A 20,524-nucleotide genomic window follows, 5' to 3' on the forward strand; every position below is an offset into this window, starting at 1 on the left:
CCATGTGTGCATGTTTGTGTAACCACATAGAAATTATATAGGGTTTTATACATAAATTATATCAAATTTTATATACTATATCCTGTATTGTGTTGGGAATATTTTTATGTCAGTACATGTGGAAATACATTTTTTTAAACATTTTTATTGGAGTATAATTGCCTTACAATGGTGTGTTAGTTTCTGCTTTATAACAAAGTGAATCAGTTATACATATACATATGTTCCCATAACTCTTCCCTCTTGCGTCTCCCTCTCTCCCACCCTCCCTATCCCACCCCTCTAGGTGGTCGCAAAGCACCGAGCTGATCTCCCTGTGCTATGCGGCTGCTTCCCACTAGCTATCTACCTTACGTTTGGTAGTGTATATATGTCCATGCCTCTCTCTCGCTTTGTCACAGCTTACCCTTCCCCCTCCCCATATCCTCAAGTCCATTCTCTAGTAGGTCTGTGTCTTTATTCCTGTCTTACCCCTAGGTTCTTCATGACATTTTCTTTTCTTTTTTTTTCTTAGGTTCCATATATATGTGTTAGCATACGGTATTTGTCTCTCTCTTTCTGACTTACTTCACTCTGTATGACAGACTCTAGGTCTATCCACCTCATTTCAAATAGCTCAATTTCGTTTCTTTTTATGGCTAAGTGATATTCTATTGTATATATGTGCCACATCTTCTTTATCTATTCATCTGATGATGGACATTTAGGTTGTTTCCATCTCCGGGCTATTGTAAATAGAGCTGCAATGAACATATTGGTACATGACTCCTTTTGAATTATGGTTTTCTCAGGGTATATGCCCAGTAGTGGGATTGCTGGGTCATATGGTAGTTCTATTTGTAGTTTTTTAAGTCACAGAGCAAACAGTGTTTGAGCTTTCTCCAAGAATTTGCAGGACTACTCCTGCACAGAGAGGCAATTCTTCCCTCTGCCGCAGACCCAGCTGTTCCGGTCAGTGTGGCCCAAAACTCGCGTCTGCAGTGGCTTTCCAGGTCAGCCGGCCCTGGAAACTGCCTCCCTGGCTACATCTCTTTCATCAAGGACACGCTGGAGACTGTTCACTTAGCCCTAGGTCCCGGTCTGCTCTATGCGGTGGTTTTCTGGAGGCCACCTGATATCTTGCTAAGAACACCTAGGTTTCAAAGGAAAAGAATAACGTAGGTGTTTCCTGCTCCTCTAATCAAAAGTTTCTCAGTCTTTGGGAAATGATTTCACCTCTCTGAAACTCACCTCCTCGTCTCTGAAAGGCTAATAATTTTAAATACTAGTGCTTACCTCAAGGGAGGGTATAAAACACCAAATGAGATGAGCGATGTGAAAGGCACAGCACGAATATTAACCATCTTTGTTAGGTTTTGAGGATGATGGACGATGACTTCAAACGTTGTAAATGCTGACCTTGTAAGGACAGTGTGAAGCTTTTGGAACTTTCTCAAATATACAGATATGAATTTCAGTTGAATTCACTATTTATGTCTCTTCTAGCATCTCAGTTTCCAATCCGGTCTGGATTTCATTCCAACCATTTACTAGTCTTGGACAAGTTATTCTAAGTTTCCTCTCGGGTATCATGGGGATAATTAAACGTGTCTCTCAGGGACGTTGTGAGGATGGTTTGAAGTATGGAATAGAAAACATCACCTAGTAATGCTTTCACACGCAAGGTTTTGACCAAGGAAAGAGGTCCTTCTGTGGGAACCTAGAGACCGGGAACTGGGAACTGAGCAGGGGCAAAGGGAAGCCTGTCTCCGCTGCGGCGCGAAGGCGGTTATTTGGATGTTCGTACTCACCAGCCTGGGGCGGCCTCGCGGGAAGAGCCGGGCGCTGGCCCCGGTAGGGGGCGCCCGAGCGCCGCACTGCAGCATCCTGGCGGCCTCTCCGGGCTGAGCTCGCGTCCTGCCGCAGTCCCTCGGCGGCTAGTCTGAGCGAGTGGCAGCGAGGAGATCCTGGCCGCTCCGCCAGCACTTGCCGCAGCTGCCGCCTCTCCCACCCGCGATCGCAGCCCATCAGCTGGGAAACGCCCCCCCCCGCCCCCCGCAGACTGGGCTGCGCAGCGTGGGAGGGCTAGCGGTCCCGGAGGACCGATTCCGAACTTGCAAGGGGACCGCGGCTCTCCCGGGCCTGGAGAGTATGAACAGGTGAGTGTCACGCACGTGCCCAGGTGGCTCTTTCGGGATTGCTTCCTGCAGACCCTTTCGAGCCCCTGAACGCTCGGCCTCTGGGGCGGTCCTCCTGGTCACTGGGTCCTCCCAGGCGGGGGTTGTGGGTCACTGAGAGGGAGATGTGAGCGCCGGCGCCCAGAGCTTGACAGCGCCCTCCGTCTGAGCTGAGACCGACCGAGAATGCCCTTTTGACTTAGGCTGCATTTGCTCCCTAGGTCGAGAGCAAGTGACCTGCAGTCCACGATGGGCTTGTTTATCATTCCAGGATACCTGTTGCTTTCCGAGCAACGGTATAGCCAGGGGTCTCGTACAATCATCCTCATTCCTGTGCGTACTGCGTTGTGATAAGGGAGAATTTCTGACAATGAGACCAGGAAAACTTGATTTCAGAGCTAGAGAAAGAGCGGCCCAAAGAGAATCTCATTCCCACGATCAGACTAGATTCTTTGCTTCCCTAAACACCTGCACTTTATTTTGATGAGACCACAAATATAGAAGTTACAAAACTATTACCGTATAAAGATGCTTGCCTTTTTTTTCCAAAAGGAAATAGAAAGCATGGACCTTGATAAGTGTAATAGTCTTGGGATTGATTTATTATGGATAAATCATTATTTTTAAATAAATATGAAAATAGGGCTATTAGTGAACTAAATGTCATAGCCCTACTGAATTGTAAGCTCCTTGAAGGTGGCCATTTAGCATAACTGCGGGATGAATCAATGCATGCATTAATGTAACACAGAATTTGGAGTCTTGCTTTTTTCTCTTCTTCTTTCTAAGCTTTCTTTTGGTACCTTTATGTTTAGGAAAAACCTTTAATCTCTTAAATACCTAAGTGTGATTTTAGCTTTAGGAGTGATTAGAACTGAGAAGTTTTTGTCCTAATAAAGCACTGTCCACGTAAAAGGTGGATGGCAGCTTCAAGACCCAGCCAGAATATTTCTGCACAACAACATGAAAAAAAATGTTTTCTTCGATCCGTGTTATGGAAGGTCTTGGATCATGAATTATTTTGAACATCAGAGACTTGGCAACAGGTCCCTTATTAAAACAATTTATACATTTATCTTTGTTTTCTATCTTTATCAAATGTAACTTTTCACATTTTCATGTGAGAAAATGTTGAAGGATATATGTCAGTTTTGTGTCTTCCTTTAAGGGATTTTTCTAAACATAACCTAAGATTTACAATAACTAGCTACATCTTTATTAGGTTATGTATGAAAAATTTAACCTACACAATTTTTCTTTCTTATGTGAAATTCCTATGCCTCTGAGGCCATTTGGGAGTTACTGAAAAATTTAACTTAACAAATGTTTTGGTTTTTTTTTTTTTAAACCACATTTGATGGCTACTTTCTTGAGGTGTAAATCAGATAGTAAATTATTTGGATTTTTATGTGCATGGGAATGAACAGTTCTGTATGAAATAACAAATTGTTGTTTATACAAGCTCCAGACACTTGCATGTTCTATGTTTCAAAGAAATGCTTGCCATTCTTATTTGGAATTTATTTAGTTAATACATCTCGATAGATTATGCTTCTGTGATGAACCACTGAGCCTTAAGCATAGAGACCTTTTCTTTTTTTTTTTCTTTTTGATTTTCAAATTTTTTTAGATTGTATCTTTTTCTTTTTTTAACATCTTTATTGGAGTATAATTGCTTTATAATGGTGTGTTAGTTTCTGCTTTATAACAAAGTGAATCAGCTATACGTATACATATATCCGCATATCTCCTCCCTCTTGAGTCTCCCTGCCTCCCACCCTCCCTATCCCATCCCTCTAGGTGGTCACAAAGCACCGAGCTGATCTCCCTGTGCTATGCAGCTGCTTCCTACTAGCTATCTATTTTACATTTGGTAGTGTATGTATGTCAGTGCCACTCTCTCACTTCATCCCAGCTTACCCGAGGCCTTTTCGTAATGAATGCGTATAAAATGACAAATAATGAAATTCTTTTTATCTTTAGCCAAAAGTGTGGGACTGGACAAATTACAGATGTAAAATCTTCTGGGTTTTGTACCATTAATGATCACTAGGGAGTTTGTTCATTATTGGGATGAAGTAAACAACAGCCAGTGTTATTGTTGACCTTTCTGTCCTTCGGAGGAAGCTCTGGCACTGTGGAAATCAGCAAATACAAAATTTGTGAGGTACAGGTCCATAGTTTAGATGCGTAATGAAGGAGACGACTACACGTTAACGTCTTTGTAGAAACACTTTTTCAGAAAGACTTTTACTTTTTTCTTTCTCTGGAAAAGCTCTTTTTGAAAATTTGTAGATGCCAAAACTCTGGCAGGAACAGTTCATGTGTTTAGATAACAGACTTGAAAGTGAAGTCTTGTACTTAGGTTGAAAACATCGATAGCAGAAGTTCAGAATAGGGGAGCCTGCAATTCACGTGAAAAATGGGAGCCTTAATATGAGTGTGCTGAAATATAACTACAGCGCCAGATGAAGAAGAGGAAGAATCGTATGAAACTTTTGCTGGGTCATTTGTCAGGTCATATCTCAAGGGGCGAATGCAGAGGATGCCACATTTTTAGAGTGATTAAAATGGCAAATACCAGAGAAGAGAGCTGCACATGGTCAGGAGGGAAGGTGAGGGTCAAAAAAACATAAACAAGAACAGATGTCCCATGAAGAACCAGGGAAGATGATTGGGTCTCATTTTCCTAGAAAGTAGACATCTAGAATGGGGCAAAGGTTCCTAATAGCTGCTTGGCTACTTGAAGGGCTCTGAGTGAAAGAAAAGAAAAAGTTGATATAATGCTTCTCCTCCCCCCATACCTGGAGGTGATAAATTAGACCCAGGATGGTTGTTAGATGGTTGTCTGATCAAAAAGGAAGGCTGGATGGATTTTTCCATTGACTCCAAGGCTTTTTCCAATTTTATGTTTCCATGGTACCAAGGACCTAGATGTCCTTCCTGAAGCACCCAACTATATAAAATGTGCTTACATTGTATATAATGTCATTTCCCAAGTGTCAGGACAGTACCATAAACTAACTTACTTGAGGTTGTCATAGAAAAGGAATCAGAAGTCAGCACATGTCATTTATCTTTTGTGTACCAGGGCCTTGTGCCCAGAAAAATATAAAAATATTATCTAGATGTTATATATCAATTTTGGAACATGGGTATCTGTCACATGACTCAACCATGTGATCCAGTGTGAACGGAGATAAAATTTAAACCTTGGAATGCAAATTCAATCATATTAATGGGATACATTAATATGAATGTGTATTATTCAGCCCAAAGGGAAATAAGAGTTCCAAATGTGACTCTCCCCATGTGTGTATGTATCTTGGATGTTTGCAGACATATGGTAAATACATGTATTCACAGGCAAGTATTTGTTATCCATGACTGACAAAAAACGTTCTTTGAGGAAGTACTTTTGAAAATGCTATCTTGTGTAAAAATGCATTTTTTAGAACCAAACAGATCTATGTGCAAGTCCTGGGTCTATCACTTTTTAGTCGAATGGTTTACAGTGTATTGCTAGAACCCTCTTGCAGGATTGTGGTGAAGATCACCAGGGAAGATGTTGATCGAGTGAATGGTGCTGGCACGTAGGGGATGCTTCAATAAATATGAGTTTCTTTCTCCAGTCAGTTATGAATTCCCAAATCTCTTTTGTTGAAGGATTGCTGATTTACAATGATATGGTGAAACCAAGGGCTGGAACCAAAAAGATCTTCTCAGCTCTTTAGTTTGAACCACAGTGAATTGCCTACCAGCAGCCGGCATGGCTAAAAGTTCAGAGGTCAAACTGGCAATATTTGGGAGAGCAGGCGTGGGCAAGTCAGGTAAGATTTTTGCGGTGGTTGTGTGTGTATGTGTGTCTCTCTCTCCTGTTCTCCTGTGTTGCTATTTTAGGTGAAGCCTCTTTCTCTTTATCTGAAATTTTCATTTTGCATAACCAGGTTTTGTGTCCTCTTTTGCTTCTCTATGGGAAAGAAGCTCTGCTGGTAATACACAAGGCAATGGATACAACACAGGTCTTGGTATTCTGAGGAAGGATGTTCAACTTCCAAAGAAATCAGATTGTAGAAATCAAAAAATACATTTGCTCTTTTTTTCTCTATATGAGATCTTGAAGGGCCAATGTAATATCTCATCCATCTAGATGCACCTGGCTCAGTGTCGAGCATGTGTTGGGTGCTGAATAAACGCTTGCCGAGGGAATATATCTTTACAAGAAACAGAATTGTATTATCACCCAACACGTCTAAAATTGGGGAGGACTGGTGAAAGCCGGGGCGTGTGTGACCTCAAGTAAGATAGCTATTGCCAGAACCTCTGGGGTGAATTTAAATGATCCAGTTGTGGCCCACATTGGTAATTCAGAGGCCTTTGTATTTCACACCTCAGTAAAGGTTTGCAGACCTTTAAGATGAAGGGTGAAATGGTGGAAGTGAAAATGTATCTAATCCAATTTGAGAAATGGATCTCAGATTTTATAATTCAATGTTAAGTACATGTTGGTGAAATATCAGGGCAACGTGGTTTTTCAGATAACGTTGCTTTGATCTCTCACTGGAGGAAAGACTCATAATTGACTTTGCCCATTGAGCTCTTGGCTCTCAGCAAAGGACTCAAACAGACACCCAGTAGGTGTGTGTTTGTAGAGGGAAACCCATTCGGATCATCCAGTACAAGTCATCCACATAATCTTAAACAAACACGCACGAGCAGCTTTGAATTCTGTGACCAACCTCTCTTTCCAAACCAGCTCTCTGGTATATTTCAGCAATAAATCTTCCCTATTCTAAGTTCTAAGTCTCTCTCTCTCTCTCTCTCTCTCTCTCTCTCTCTGTCTGTCTCTTTTTATTTTCTCAAGAGGGCTCTTTTCTGCCATCACCCTTTCCTCCTGCTTGCCACTTGCTCTGGCCTCTGGCAGAAACCAAGCAAAAAAAAAAAAAGATAGTTGACAAGGCTAAGAAACCGCCAGCCTTCAGGAGATCGAAGATCGTTAAACTCCTCCCTGTTAATCTCCTCAGTGTTTCCTGATGGTGTGAGAACAAACAATTTCCGTAGCTGGTGGAAGGCTCTGGAGAGTGAGGAAACTGTTCCAGTGAGTGGAGGACCAAGGCGATGCCGTGTGTGGGAAGACATGTTCTAACAAGAGCTGGTCTAAATTTTTCACGACTGAGGGATCTAGACTTAGAGCTCAGTGTTTAACATTCATGCATGCAAAATTTAACACAGGCAATAAGGGAAGGGGAATTTTTACCCTTATATCATTTACCAAAATAAACTCTGCATCATTTGAAAAGTGAAACATAAAAATAAAAATCCAGTGGAGAGAACCACTTAACTCTGTGTACCGTATACCCACCCTTTTTCATCTGTATTATCTCAGAGCAAACTGGGTATCTCTTCCTGTCAAGGCTGATGCATCAGTTAGACCTCAGTTTCCTTTGTCTTCCCCCAAGTTGTTTCAATTATTTCTTCAAGGATTCTTCTCATTCTCTACTGACATTTTCCCCTCGAACATTTCTTTGTCCACTACTCCATCTTTTTCTTTTCTCCAAGGTTATTGAACTTGGGTTCTGCCTCGCTGTCTTAACATTTTTGGACTTCCCATTCATTGCTTAAACATGGCAATCTTCCACTGTGGTCATGCTGCTGAAACTGCTTTTGTGAGGGTCACCACAGATCAATAACCAACCAATCTAATGAATCTTTCTCAGTTCTGGTCTTCTTAGAACTCTTGTTACCGTTCAACATAACCACTTACGCTTTCCTAAAACTCCTTCCTTCCCAGGCTCCCATGACATCACACTTCTTGGCTTTCCTGCCATCTCTCCCTTGACCCTAAGCAGACATCTTCATGTGCTGCTTTTTACTGGCCTACCTCGCTCAAAGATTGGGGCTCTCAGGTTCTACATACCATCCTCTTGTCCTCTCACTGCAGACCTTCTCCCTAGGGGAAAACCCTCAGACCCAGAGCTGAAGATGACACCTGCACACAGAGTCCACATTCTGTTGACCTTCGTTTTAATTTATGCAAAGGGCAGAAGTTGAACTTGTTCATTTAGGTCCTTTCCAACTCGAAAATCCGATGACTCTTGATTAATGACTGTTCTTTGGACTGGTTTTCCTGTCCACCTTATATACATTCTACCATGCGTGTTTATTTTCATTTAGGTGAAAATGACAGTGATAGACCACATGCCTTTAAACAATTGCCTTTTTGTCTGTCATCTATAAACAGACAGTGTTTTCCTATTTCAACATGAGGCTGTTTTCCTGAGACCTTGTAACCACACCTCCCGTTTAGAAAGTAGACCGGTTTGACTTATGCATGGGAGACGGTTCTGAGACCTTTTCCCATAGTTCAGTGAAAACAACCATAGAGTACTTCATATCTCATCTCTCAACTTTGAAACCAGACTGTGAATTCACGTTTATAATAGTTCTTAATATGGAGATCTCTGCCTAATCACTGTATACCACCTTCGCCTTCCTATTGTACAGATTCAATTTATCTTATAAGTAACTTTTGTTTTTTTAAGTCTGCAAGAAATTATACCTGCTGGAATGTAACTACGGCTCCTCACTTACTCAAATGCCTCCCCCAAATGGTCATGACCCATCTGTGGGCTCAAACAATCCATTTCTCACCAAACGTTCCTGCAAAGGGGCGGCAGCTTGTGATCTTGGCGTGGTAGAAACTTGAGCGTCTCTGATCTGAACCTGGGTCTGTGTGAATTGCTTCAGAGGCTTCAAGCCTCACCTGACCCATCTGCTTTCCTGCACGCTCAATACCAATTTGGAATTTGGGGTAAATAAGACCATATTGGCCATTTGCTAATGGAGTCAAGAACAGGAGACCTGGAGTCACACTATTAGGTCTGACTCCCAGTTCTACACTTTATTAGCTGTGTGAATTTAGCAACTTTAACAAGGTACTTAAATTTTCAATTTCTGCAATTATATGAAGGATGTGATAGTGCCTATTTCAAAGAGTTGTTGTTAGGACGGGCTGAGTTATTACACGCAAGTCTCTTAGAAGAGTACCTGGCACGTAGTAAGTGCTCAAGTATATTAGCTTTAATTATTACAATTTTTCAAGGTGTGCTCTTCTTCATTTGTAAGTTGTCTAGTGAAACCATACAATCAAAGATATATCTACGGGCTTCCCTGGTGGCGCAGTGGTTGAGAGTCTGCCTGGCGATGCGGGGGACACGGGTTCGTGCCCCGGTCTGGGAAGATCCCACGTGCTGCGGAGCGGCTAGGCCTGTGAGCCATGGCCGCTGAGCCTGCGCATCCGGAGCCTGTGCTCCGCAACGGGAGAGGCCACAACAGTGAGAGGCCCGCGTACCGCAAAAAAAAAAAAAAAAAAGATATATCTACATTCAAGTGGATATTTGGGTTTTCAGTAAAAGTCAGAAAGCTTATCAGAAAAAATTTTGTATTGCTTGCTCAGCACACCCTAAACACACACACACACACACACACACACACACACACACACAGACACACACAGACACAGACACACACACTTTCTCAGTCTCTCTCTTTGTTTTAAATCCAGAGTCTGGTTTATGTCAATTACAGCTTGACCACTGCTGATCATAACAATACTTCTCCTGGCTAATATCTTGGAAATCTTGGAAAAACAGCCAGAAGTATTATGGTGTCATCAATAAATTAACACCGTTAAATTTGAAAGCGCTTCTGGTATGTGGTGGATGGTTTCCTAAGCCCAGGTAACAGATAAGCCTTCCATGTTTAAAACAGAATTTAACGTTAACCAGAAGTCTTTGGTTGACAGGTTGACATTAGAAGCGTCAGCACAGGCGAAACTTAATAATGTGTTAATTACAAACCATGTCGGGTATGTGTACGTGTGTATGTACATTGCAGTATTTACAGGGTCTTTTGTATCAGGAGGATTCTTCTTCCTTCTGTCTAGTTTTGGCAGTTCTTGCAGTTCTGTCTTCAACTGAGCTTCCTGGCTTGGCGAGTTTGCATGGTTCAGCATGAGGAACACTGTGTGGAATCTTCAACGTGGAGAGCCAAGTTTTCCCAGCCCTTTGCTTCTTCTCTTGCCCCAGCAGAGTAAACGTTTCCCTTCTCTGGCTAAGGGTAAGGCAGCCAGTAATAACACGGCATGTAGGGCATAGATTTCCTTTCTCGTGTGTGCCAGCCTGTAATGTGGCAGGCTCCAAGTAATGAAAGCAAAAAGACCTGCCATAAAACCTAGAATGAACACCACATTTATGTAAATGCTTCCTGGATTCACATTATTCGAATGTGTAGTAAGTGGGAGGAGTCGAGAGAAAAACAACTGAAATTTTCAGTTGCGTTTCACAGTTGACGTTCTCATTTTAGGACTGAAATATCGTGTTCCATAGCTAAATATATTTCTTGCAAGGGATAGTCTCAAAGTTAATGGAGCAATGCTGTTCTCTGATTCAAAACCAATTGATGCGCTCGTCCGTGAAGGCTTAAGTTCTTAGACTCAGGTGGCTGGGCTATGAATTGGGTGCCAAACACAAACTAGCATGGGATACCGTTTCCCTTGGCACAAAGAGATTTATTTTTTCTTCCTTTTTCTTGTTCTTGTTTGCTTTCCCCCCTCTCTCTCAATTATTAAAAGTTTTAAAAAGCCTTTTTCATTTTATTTTCAAGTGGGACGGGCAGGGACAATTCTGATTTTAAATGTGACTTTTCCAATGAGCACCAGATACTGCTTTAACATATATGTTTCTTGCTGGCTGAGTTATGTTTATGAGATCTCATATATATTAAATAAAGACAATATCAACAGCATCTTAGGTAGGTCAGTTTCCTTATGCTATAGAGCTCAGCTGTGTGTTTTGGAACTTTTTCTTTACCCAAGTAGCTATACCAGTTCGTTCCCTTCATTTATACTTCATGGTGTAGTATGATGCTTCTTAAACATTGTCTTCAAAGTACTTCTAAAAGAAGGAGGAGAAAGACTTAGGGGATTGGGTCATGCAAGCATCTCATTACAATCATGTAATTGTTTTGCATGTTTTATTACTTATAGAAATATAGGCAAATTTTAATCCACAACATGTCTATGTTTGTTTGAATATAAAAACAATTTTATCCCCAAATCGGTGACTAAAATGGACTCTCCAGGAAGATATAGCAAATTGATCTGTGACTTCAATAATGCCTAGGCTTTGGGTCCAGTTTCAGGACCACGAGCAGAGGAAATAGCCTCAGCTGTGAGCATCACATGAATGTGAGCACCAGCAATGGTCCTGTGCCTCACTTTCTACCTACTTACGTTGCCAAGCAACTCTTCAAGTTCTCGTTTATTCTTGTTCTAAGATTATACAGATTATTTATACAGATATAAGATATATATATATATACAGATATATATATATAAGATATATATATAAGATATATATATAAGATATAAGATAAGATATAAGATATATAAGATATAAGATATATATAAGATATAAGATATATTATACAGATATAAGATTATTCCATATTCATGGTAATTTTTCTTTAAATATTTGTTTAGGTAAAAAGAGGGACAGGTTGTATTTCAGGTGGGTACAGAAGTTCCACAGCTCCTGGAAACGTGTGTGTGTGTGTGTGTGTGTGTGTGTGGGTGTGTGAAGAAGCCTTTCCTAAGTGGTTGTTGAAATTTAAAGATTACTGGAAGTCAGGTCCATTGGTTCCTGTGTAGATGGTGGTTAGAGAAGTAATTGTTTTTTAATGGACTGGGCCAAAGGGAGGAAGGTGGCATTGAGACAAGTTTGGATAATGCTGGAAAAATAGCTGTTCTCTTGTCATAAAATACCGTGATGTGGTTACCTGTGGCTTTCAAGCATTTATACCTTCCTTTACCTGCAAAGATAGAAAAGCAAAAAGAGACAAACAGCCGAAATGAGTTTATTTTCATTTGATTCTTCCACCCCAAGAGGAACAGAAGGGTGTTTTCAAACTGCAGATGTATACCTAAGGATATGTACAAAGTCAGACTTCTGTGCTAGGCTTAAGTCATGCAGACTTTTCTTGCGTGCCCAGGAAGTTAAGCAAAGATGAGGAATCGTGCATATAAGGACTTAGAAAAAGAAAGGGAAAGGAAAGAAAGAAGAGGAAAGGAAAATTAAAAGGATCAAAATCAGTTTTTTATTGGTGGGTAAACATTTTTGTAGGCTGGCAGTGGCCAATTCTTAAGCTTTTCTCCCAAGAAAAATATAATTAGGAAAGAAACAATACTGGAAAACAAAACAAAACCTAGAACTGTTTTTCAAAGTCAAAAGGACATATCTCTGTCTCTGCTTTTTTCTGCTGGGATATATTATCAAAATTCAATTGTCCTTAATTTTTATCTGATGGCTAATTTATTTATTGAAATATTTTGCTGTAGTTTAATTATCAGTTACCAATTGGTTCCATTTTGATCATGACTTGTTTTCTTGGCAACAGACAAAGACTAAATTTGAGGGAGGGAGTGAAGAAAATTGTAAATCATCCTTGTAATTCCCCTTTTTATTACTGGTATTTCTCCAACTCATGGGTTTGGGGAAATCAGCCAAATTTTCAAGGTGGTACTGGCCTTGAAGCCAAAATTCCAGTGCAAACGCATCCCTATTGCTCCAGCTGCCTTTAAAAAATGATGTGGTTTCAGAAAAACAGCCATAATTTCTTCCATCCCATTAAAAATGAAAGTAGTTATATTATGAAGACAAGGCAGCCTGAAATAGGTAATTTCAGCTTGGAATACGCAAATAGGTAAAGCTCCTATACATACACATGAGAGAGATTCTTACCTAGATCACCCAACTTATTGGAGCCTCAGCCACGTCTAGAATCCCAGTTTATGACTGTGCGAGGCTTTCGCAACTTTGCTACTAAGTGTTTTCATTTCGTATCACCCTGTTCCTTTCAAACACCTTTAATTAGGAAATGAAATGATCATTAGACTTTTGTAATATGAATTTTGTAAAAAAAAATCTAAAGGGTTTTATTTTCATAAGAAATTTCCAGTAATCAGTGAGTTATCAATGCATGGCAAAACCCCCTGGGAGTACGGGGTAAGTTGCCAATCAATACAACCAAGATTCTCAGCAACCTGTATATGTAGGAAAGTTCCCCTGTAATGCAGTATTCCATTTGTTATAGCTTTGGATCAAGAGTAAGAAGACTGATGAATCATCTTCTACTAAAGGGTACATTTTCCGTTGTTATCAAAAGAGAATATGATGCGCCATGTCCTGTCAGTATGATCTAATGAAAAAGAAAAGCACCCAACCGAACCGAGTGAAAGGATTGGGCTTTAAACTTCACCTTCATCCCATCCATGACTCTCTCTTTTTATTCATCCGTCAAATGATACTTTTATTTGCTTTTTTTTTAGCAGTGATGCAGGTCGGATAGGCTGTGAAGGTACTTTGAAAAGTTACACGTGTGATATAAATATGGTCCTAATACTATCATGCTTTTATTATGGAAATCCGTGCAGTTCTTCCCCTGCGTTCCTTAACATTCGTGTTTGGAAAAGCAGTATGGTCGGTTTCCCGGCTGTCCATCGCTGGAGGCTGGATGAGCACGCTCAGGTCAGTAGTTGGCTATGAGGGTTCCTCCACTGAGTGTATAACGTTACAGACTATTCAGAGGTTGTAGATTCTATGCTGAAGGAATTTGCACTTTCAAATGTGTGAAATGAATAGACATTAAGTCAGGGTGTTTTTGTAGGCTCAGTATATAAGGGGGTCAAAAAAGGAGAAGAGTTTAGGAAAATAATTTGGACTTATGCCTTACTGGAGAAGGAAATATGGCATGTTATAGAAATTTTTGATAATCAAATCTTATCCTTATTAAAAAATTAAAGCTTTAAAACATTTACATATTTTTGATAGAAACATTTCTCAAAAAATATATAAATATATGTATCTATATATTTCCCTATAATCTTAAACTATGTTTTTATTCATTCATTCAATTATTCATTCAACAAGTATCTGTTGAGCACCAACTTTGTGTTCTAGAATACCTTGCACATAGTACAGGATTCATGTACATTCCAAAAAAGCAGAGTAGTAACTATTTCTGCTCATTATTATATTCCCAGAGCAGATGAAGACTGGCTCCTCAATAAAGTGAATAAATTGAGTTAGAGTATGTGGTCTACATGTGCTATATAATTTCATCAAGAATCATATCTTCTAAATGGTCTCTTTATTGTTGCCAAAGTGGTTTCCTCTCCTGCACTTGAATATCTCTGGTAACAGGAACTCAGCATGAGAAGAAATAGACCGTTCTATCCTTGGGCAACTGTATCAGCTACAGTCTTCCAGAGAAACAGAAACAGAACCAGTAGAACACACACACACACACACACACACACACACACACACACACACACAAATTACGTCTTTCTATATTTATTTGGGCTGGCAAGAGTGAAATCTGTAGAGAAAGATGACAGTCTGGAAAGTCAGGGAGGAGTGAATGCTGCAAGCTAGAGGAAGAATGTCTTTCGCTCTGGGAAAGCTCAGTTTTTGCACTAAAGGCCTTCCAGTAATCAGATAAGGTCCACCCACATCACTCAGGCTAATCTCTTGTGCTTAAGGTCAACTGATCGTAGATGTTAACCATATCTACAAAATACCTTCACAGCAACTCCTACAGTAATATTTGATTGAATAACTGGGTCCTAGAGCCCAGACAAACTGGCACATAAAACTATCACAAGTCTTCCTGTTACTTTACCTTCTTTTCAACCAAAGTCTGTTCATCAGTTTCTACTCACCGACTTTAACCCCTTCAAGTTCCACAGAGCACTTTAAGTTCTTCTTCCTTATGACAGCCCTTAACATATCTGAAGATAAACCAGCATGCCTCCACCCATGCCTGAGTTTTCTTTTTCATTGTCTGGTTCCTCACAGTGATTTCATTTGCGCTGCAGAGATCACGGTTTCTGGTCACAGCATCATCCTTGCGGTTCCACTCCAGCTGTGCACTCCACGAAGTGTAGGGCTTGGAAATGAATGCAGGCCTTTCAGATGTGGGATGTCCAGACCAGATCAGAGCACAGCTGTGGTTTTGCTACTAGATACTTTGCTTCTGCTGAGACATTCTAAGGTCACTGTTGCTTTCAGGGTGACGGTGGGTACAGTGTTGGCTCATGGGGTGTATACTGCAAATGAAGTCTTTTTCTTTAAATATATGCTGTTGCTGAGTCAGATCTTCCCATACTTGTACCTGAGTATGTGTCTGTTCCATTCAGGTGTGGAAGTTAATTCTTATCCTCTAAAATACTGTTTTGTTCAATTTAATTTATTCTTCTGGCTTGTCAGGAGCTTTTCGGATACAGCATGTGTATCATCCTTCTCTTCTTTCTGTCATTTGGAAATATGTTGGTTTTGGAACATTTTAGGCCCTGGATGCTCTTACTGAATCATAGAATTTTCCACTTTGGTATTATTTAGCTCACTGAAATGATGAGGAATCCCAGTGAGTTTTTTGGATAATTTTCAGCTAGTAAAGAAAAAGAAAGGTCTTTGACTCTTGGTGTGGGGACATTAACACCATATCATGTTACTTCCATGTTCATTAAATAAGTTCTGTTTAGATTTGCCATAAAATAGGTTGTCTGGGAGGAAGACTTACACACATTCTTGTCTTACGATTCAAGGTATCTTGCTATATAAAGTGCATAACAGTGATCAACTTTTATTGGCCCACATATCTAGTCTTTACAGAAAGTCATTTTCCAGAGAAGCATTCCAGGATATGTATGTTTCTGTGCTGAAATAGCTGAGTTTATGTGATGCAAATCAGAGCTGAATTTTGGAAAGAGTTTTCTTCCTTAGATTATACTGGTAGATATCAAACTTTAGCATGCTTCAGAATCACCTGGAGGGCTTGTTAAAATATATATTTCAGGTCACCACCCCTGAGGTTCTGATTCAGCAGGTCTGTAGTAGGGCCAGATAATTTTTTTTTTTTTTTTTCGGTACGCGGGCCTCTCACTGTTGTGGCCTCTCCCGTTGAGGAGCACAGGCTCCGGACGCGCAGGCTCAGTGGCCATGGCTCACGGGCCCAGCTGCTCCGCGGCATGTGGGATCTTCCCGGACCGGGGCACGAACCCATGTCCCCTGCATCGGCAGGCGGACTCCCAACCACTGCGCCACCAGGGAAGCCCGAGAATTTGTATTTTTTAACAAATTCCCAGAGGATGCTGATGTTGCTAGTCTGAGGACCAAATTTTGGAAACCACTGTTTTAAGTTTGCTAAGTACTCAGTTTCCATTTGAAATAGGTGTTTTCGGCTTTGGAAAAGCATACAGCTTTTTGTGAGCTACATGTAATAAACATTGAGTGCCAGGCACTGTCATGGGTACCAATGATACCAGGGTAAATAAAACAGACAGGGTCTCTGCACTCATGAAGTTAACATTCTAGCGGGAGTAGACTAGGCCAAAAATTACTCTATTGGGGCAGAGCAAATGTGAGCTTTTCCTGTGGTTCCTTAAGACTAGAATTTTTCATTCTCTTCATAGTAAGGTAAGTTTTGTTTAAAAAAAAAAAGTGTAAAGCTCAACAACTGTGACATGCTGAGCTTTGATTTTAAGATGATACTTTGGCAACAGTAGGGGTGGGTTGGGCTAAACTACAGTGTTAAGAGTCTGGGAGTTAAACATGGTCGAAGACCATGGTACCAAATATTCTACTGAGAGAAGCTACGTAGACCACATAGGAACTGAACCTAATAAACTTGAGCCTATGAACACAATGCTCCATCACTCAATTAAAGCCAATGTGGATTAGCTTTAATTAATATAAGATAGTTGTTCTTTCTCCAACATTTGGAAAAACACAATTTTCAATTGCTTGCTGACAGTGGCATTTATAGAACTTACGCAATGGTTGTGTAGACAGAACTACGATATTGAGAAAAGTTCATAAGTTTCCACTGTTTTGGATAGAAAGATAACATCTTTTTCTCAGTGATGCATTTCCAGGTTTTTTTTTTAAAATGTTTTTTAAAGTTCTCTTCTGCTTTATGCCGTTGGACAGTAATTTAAGTGGTGAAGCCAAAAATTAAAAAGTAAGAATAAAATTGTGAATATTTATCTGTCTGAAAAGCATTTGACTTCTTTTTCCATTAAGAATCTTGTAAATTACAACTGAACCTAATAACTGAGCCAGCTTCCTAGTCATTTGGCAACATGTGTTGAGTTAGATGTTTTAAAGGAAGACTCAACCACACTTAGTAGTGTGAGTAATGGTTATCTGTTCCAATGCCTGGGACTATTTTTCCATTCATATATTTTATAATTGGAAACTGTTTTTCTAGCAGTTTCCAAAAGAGGTGAAATCAAGAGCACAGTAACCATACATTTAAATCCTTGAGTCCCAAAATTTAACCCATGATTTCTTAATGTCGCCCACTTATCAATTTACAAATAGTTATGAAATTCCTCCTATGTTCCCAATTATTCCACCCTCTTCATCCTCCTGCCATATGCCTAATAAAATGCCAATATTTGGGGGGAAGTCCAGAGAATTATATGATTATCCTCGTCTCAGGGACCTTAGTGTTTTGTTGGGCCTGTATGACTTGCAACTAGAAATCAGCTGGTGATGGATTCCAGCACCATGATTGATTTTGACAAATTTGCATCTTGAAATATTTTTAGAAAATTGTCAGAGTTGCAAAAACAAACAGAGAGCTCTTGTGTACCCTTCACCTAGCTTCCCCCAATGATTAACACCTCACATAACCGCAATACATTAACGAAACCAGGAAACTGACATAGACACCGTATCAATTGTATGGCATGGTTACAACTAAGCTGTAAATATTAGAATGATTGATTTTTGACTCAATTCAGGCTCAGGACCCTTTTGAAAAGACAACAGCGATACAGAAGGAGAGACTTCAGTTGTTTTAAAATTAGTAATTGTTTATTTTACAGTCTGTTTGAAACAGGCTTTTAATAAAGGCTATGGACTGTAATTTTGTTTGATGCATGTCTTACATGTGGAATTTATGGAATTCATGGAATTTATGAGATTTAAATTTCCTCCTCCATCAATTTTTTTGGGTATTATTTTTGTTAAGAAAAGTGCATCATTTGTTCCAAGCAGTGTCCTGCAAACTGGAATTTGCCATCTGGATCCCCAGAGTGTTGTGTAACACAGTCCTCTGTCCCCTGTATTTCCTGTAAATACAGGAAATTGGTGGTTAGATCCAGAGGCTTCATTTTATTCAGGTTTTCTTGTTGTTGTTTTTTTGGTTTTTTGCAAGGTGTTATTGTATACTTCTGTCACTCAATGTCTGGTAGCCATTGAAGCTCATTGTCTAGAGTAGACTTTCTAGAACAGCACTTTCCAACAGAAATTTCTGTGGTGATGGAAGTGTTCCATATCAGTCTTTACTTATTAGCGGGAATATTTTTATAAGGAGAAACTTCCTCTTAACCACTGTGTTGCTCCTGTGAGGTTCAGTTTATATAGGAAAGACAGAAAAATTGTTTAATTCTTACTCTCTATTATCAGCTGTCAAAATAATAAGTTGGTTCCTTAGCATTCTCCAAAAGTGATGCACCCTCATCTTTATGTGTTTTTTGTTGTTGTCATAATTTGCATTTGAATTTATTGTAGTTATTCTTATTGAGGCTCAAATTGGTGAATCCTTGGCCAGAGGAGGTTTATTCAAATGAAGCTCATCATGGGTTTTCAAAAGGTGAAATTCAGTAAGCTATTTACTATCAGCAATTTATTTTTTGAGGTCTGTGCAAGTAAGTGTCTTAAACTGTACACAAGACAGTGTTCTAGCAGTTGAGTTCAGGCCGTAAATGCTATAAGAGTCAACAAGAGGGAGAGGAATCGGTGGGAAATACTTGGGGAAGCTTTGAGGGAGGCGGTGGGAGACTGAAATACCATACGTTCAGTGAGATTTTTATGGTTCCCTTTCATTTCTTATCTTTCAAAATTATGATGTTTTCTTCATACCAATTCACATATGTCATTAATATTGGAATTAGGAGGGGAAAGAGGACAACCAAGTAATAAATGAACGGGATAGGAACTAATTGATGCTTAGGGAGGGTGAAGAGCCTTGGGCATCCTGCTGGTTCAGTTGCAGGAAAAGCCCTTATAAAGCTCCCCAGAGCCAGCTTTTCAGTCTTCATCTCCCTTCAGTGGCAGGAACACAGGTTCGGAGCCTGACAGGCCATATATTAACTGTGTGTGTGGTCAGCTTACTTAACTTCAGTGCACCCCAGTTTCGTCTTCAATAAAATGCAGAAGATAATAACCATCTTCTATTAGGGCTGCTGTACGCCAAGCCCATATGAGATCTGATGATAACCAGCAATTGCAATAATTAGCTGATGTTTATAGCATTGACTAGAAGCCAACCGCTGTTATAAAACTTGACACATATGAACTCACATAATCATAACCACTCCTCTATGAACTGGCCCTGTTATTATCCCTTCTTTACAGATGAGAAGCTTGAGGAGGGCGTAAATAACTTGCCCAGGGCCTTACAGGTAGAGACGAGACTCTAGCAGAATTAGGACTCAAACCCAGGCAGTTTGCCTCTGGTGTCTGTGCTTTTATCCACAGTACTCGGAAAATTTCCAACAAAATGCCAATGCAGAGTTGTAGATGCTCAGCGATTGCCTTCTTCCCTTCTCCCTCTCTTGTCTTCTCTTCCTTGTTACTTGGGAACATTCATTTCGATTCATCAGTATCCATGAAAAGTACTTTACTTCACTGGAACCATTACTAGGGAAAATGAGGAACCAGAACAGAGGAAACGGTGCTTAAACTACCAAGAGATCTTCTAGCTTTATGTTACACTTTTCTTCAGCCCAGTTTTTAAAATAATACTTCTATTCCAAATTCTGCCTATGATTTCATGCTGAAACCACTTATCGGGCTTTTGAGGCACAGCTGTATGCGAAGGAGGTGTTACGGGAGAAAGGCGGAAGTTGTACAGAAAGGTGGGCGAGCTTAGCACTGAATATGTGAAAAATGTGAAGCGTGTTAAACATCTTCGGTGGGAAGGGAGGACACATTAATAATTTGACCTGGAAGAGCCCCAAAAGCAAAACTCAGAAGCTATTTAAAAATGTGAAAGTCCTAGGATGTCAACATTAAGGAAAATACATTGTCAAGTCAAAAATTTTAAATGATGGGGTGTGTTAAAAATATTGGATCGCAGAGAGTTGCTTCATTACTTATCACAATAAGAGGGTGTTTTTTTTCTCCACTGAAATGTAAGATGTTCTTGTGAACCAAATAGCTGGAAGAATCGGGCTCCTACACGGGGCAAAATGCCAGAAGGCTTCAAACATTTTATGAAGGCAGATTGGATCCCAT

At 40.1% G+C, this 20,524-nt stretch overlaps 1 protein-coding gene across 1 annotated transcript in view; it reads left to right on the forward strand.

Annotated features, from left to right (window-relative positions):
- The first annotated feature begins 1,928 nt into the window (after nucleotides 1-1,928).
- Nucleotides 1,929-20,524, forward strand: part of RERG (RAS like estrogen regulated growth inhibitor) — a 107,004-nt gene continuing 88,408 nt past the window's right edge. The window contains exons 1-2 of the mRNA XM_027129524.1: nucleotides 1,929-2,138; nucleotides 5,823-5,986. Coding sequence (XP_026985325.1) covers nucleotides 5,926-5,986 — 61 coding nt within the window. The 5' untranslated portion in view covers nucleotides 1,929-2,138; nucleotides 5,823-5,925. The remainder of the gene's footprint in view (nucleotides 2,139-5,822; nucleotides 5,987-20,524) is intronic.

This window comes from Aethalodelphis obliquidens, unplaced genomic scaffold (genome assembly GCF_003676395.1).
Source record: "Aethalodelphis obliquidens isolate GAN/ISIS:26980383/991018 unplaced genomic scaffold, ASM367639v1 scaffold36, whole genome shotgun sequence".
NCBI lineage: Eukaryota > Metazoa > Chordata > Mammalia > Artiodactyla > Delphinidae > Aethalodelphis > Aethalodelphis obliquidens.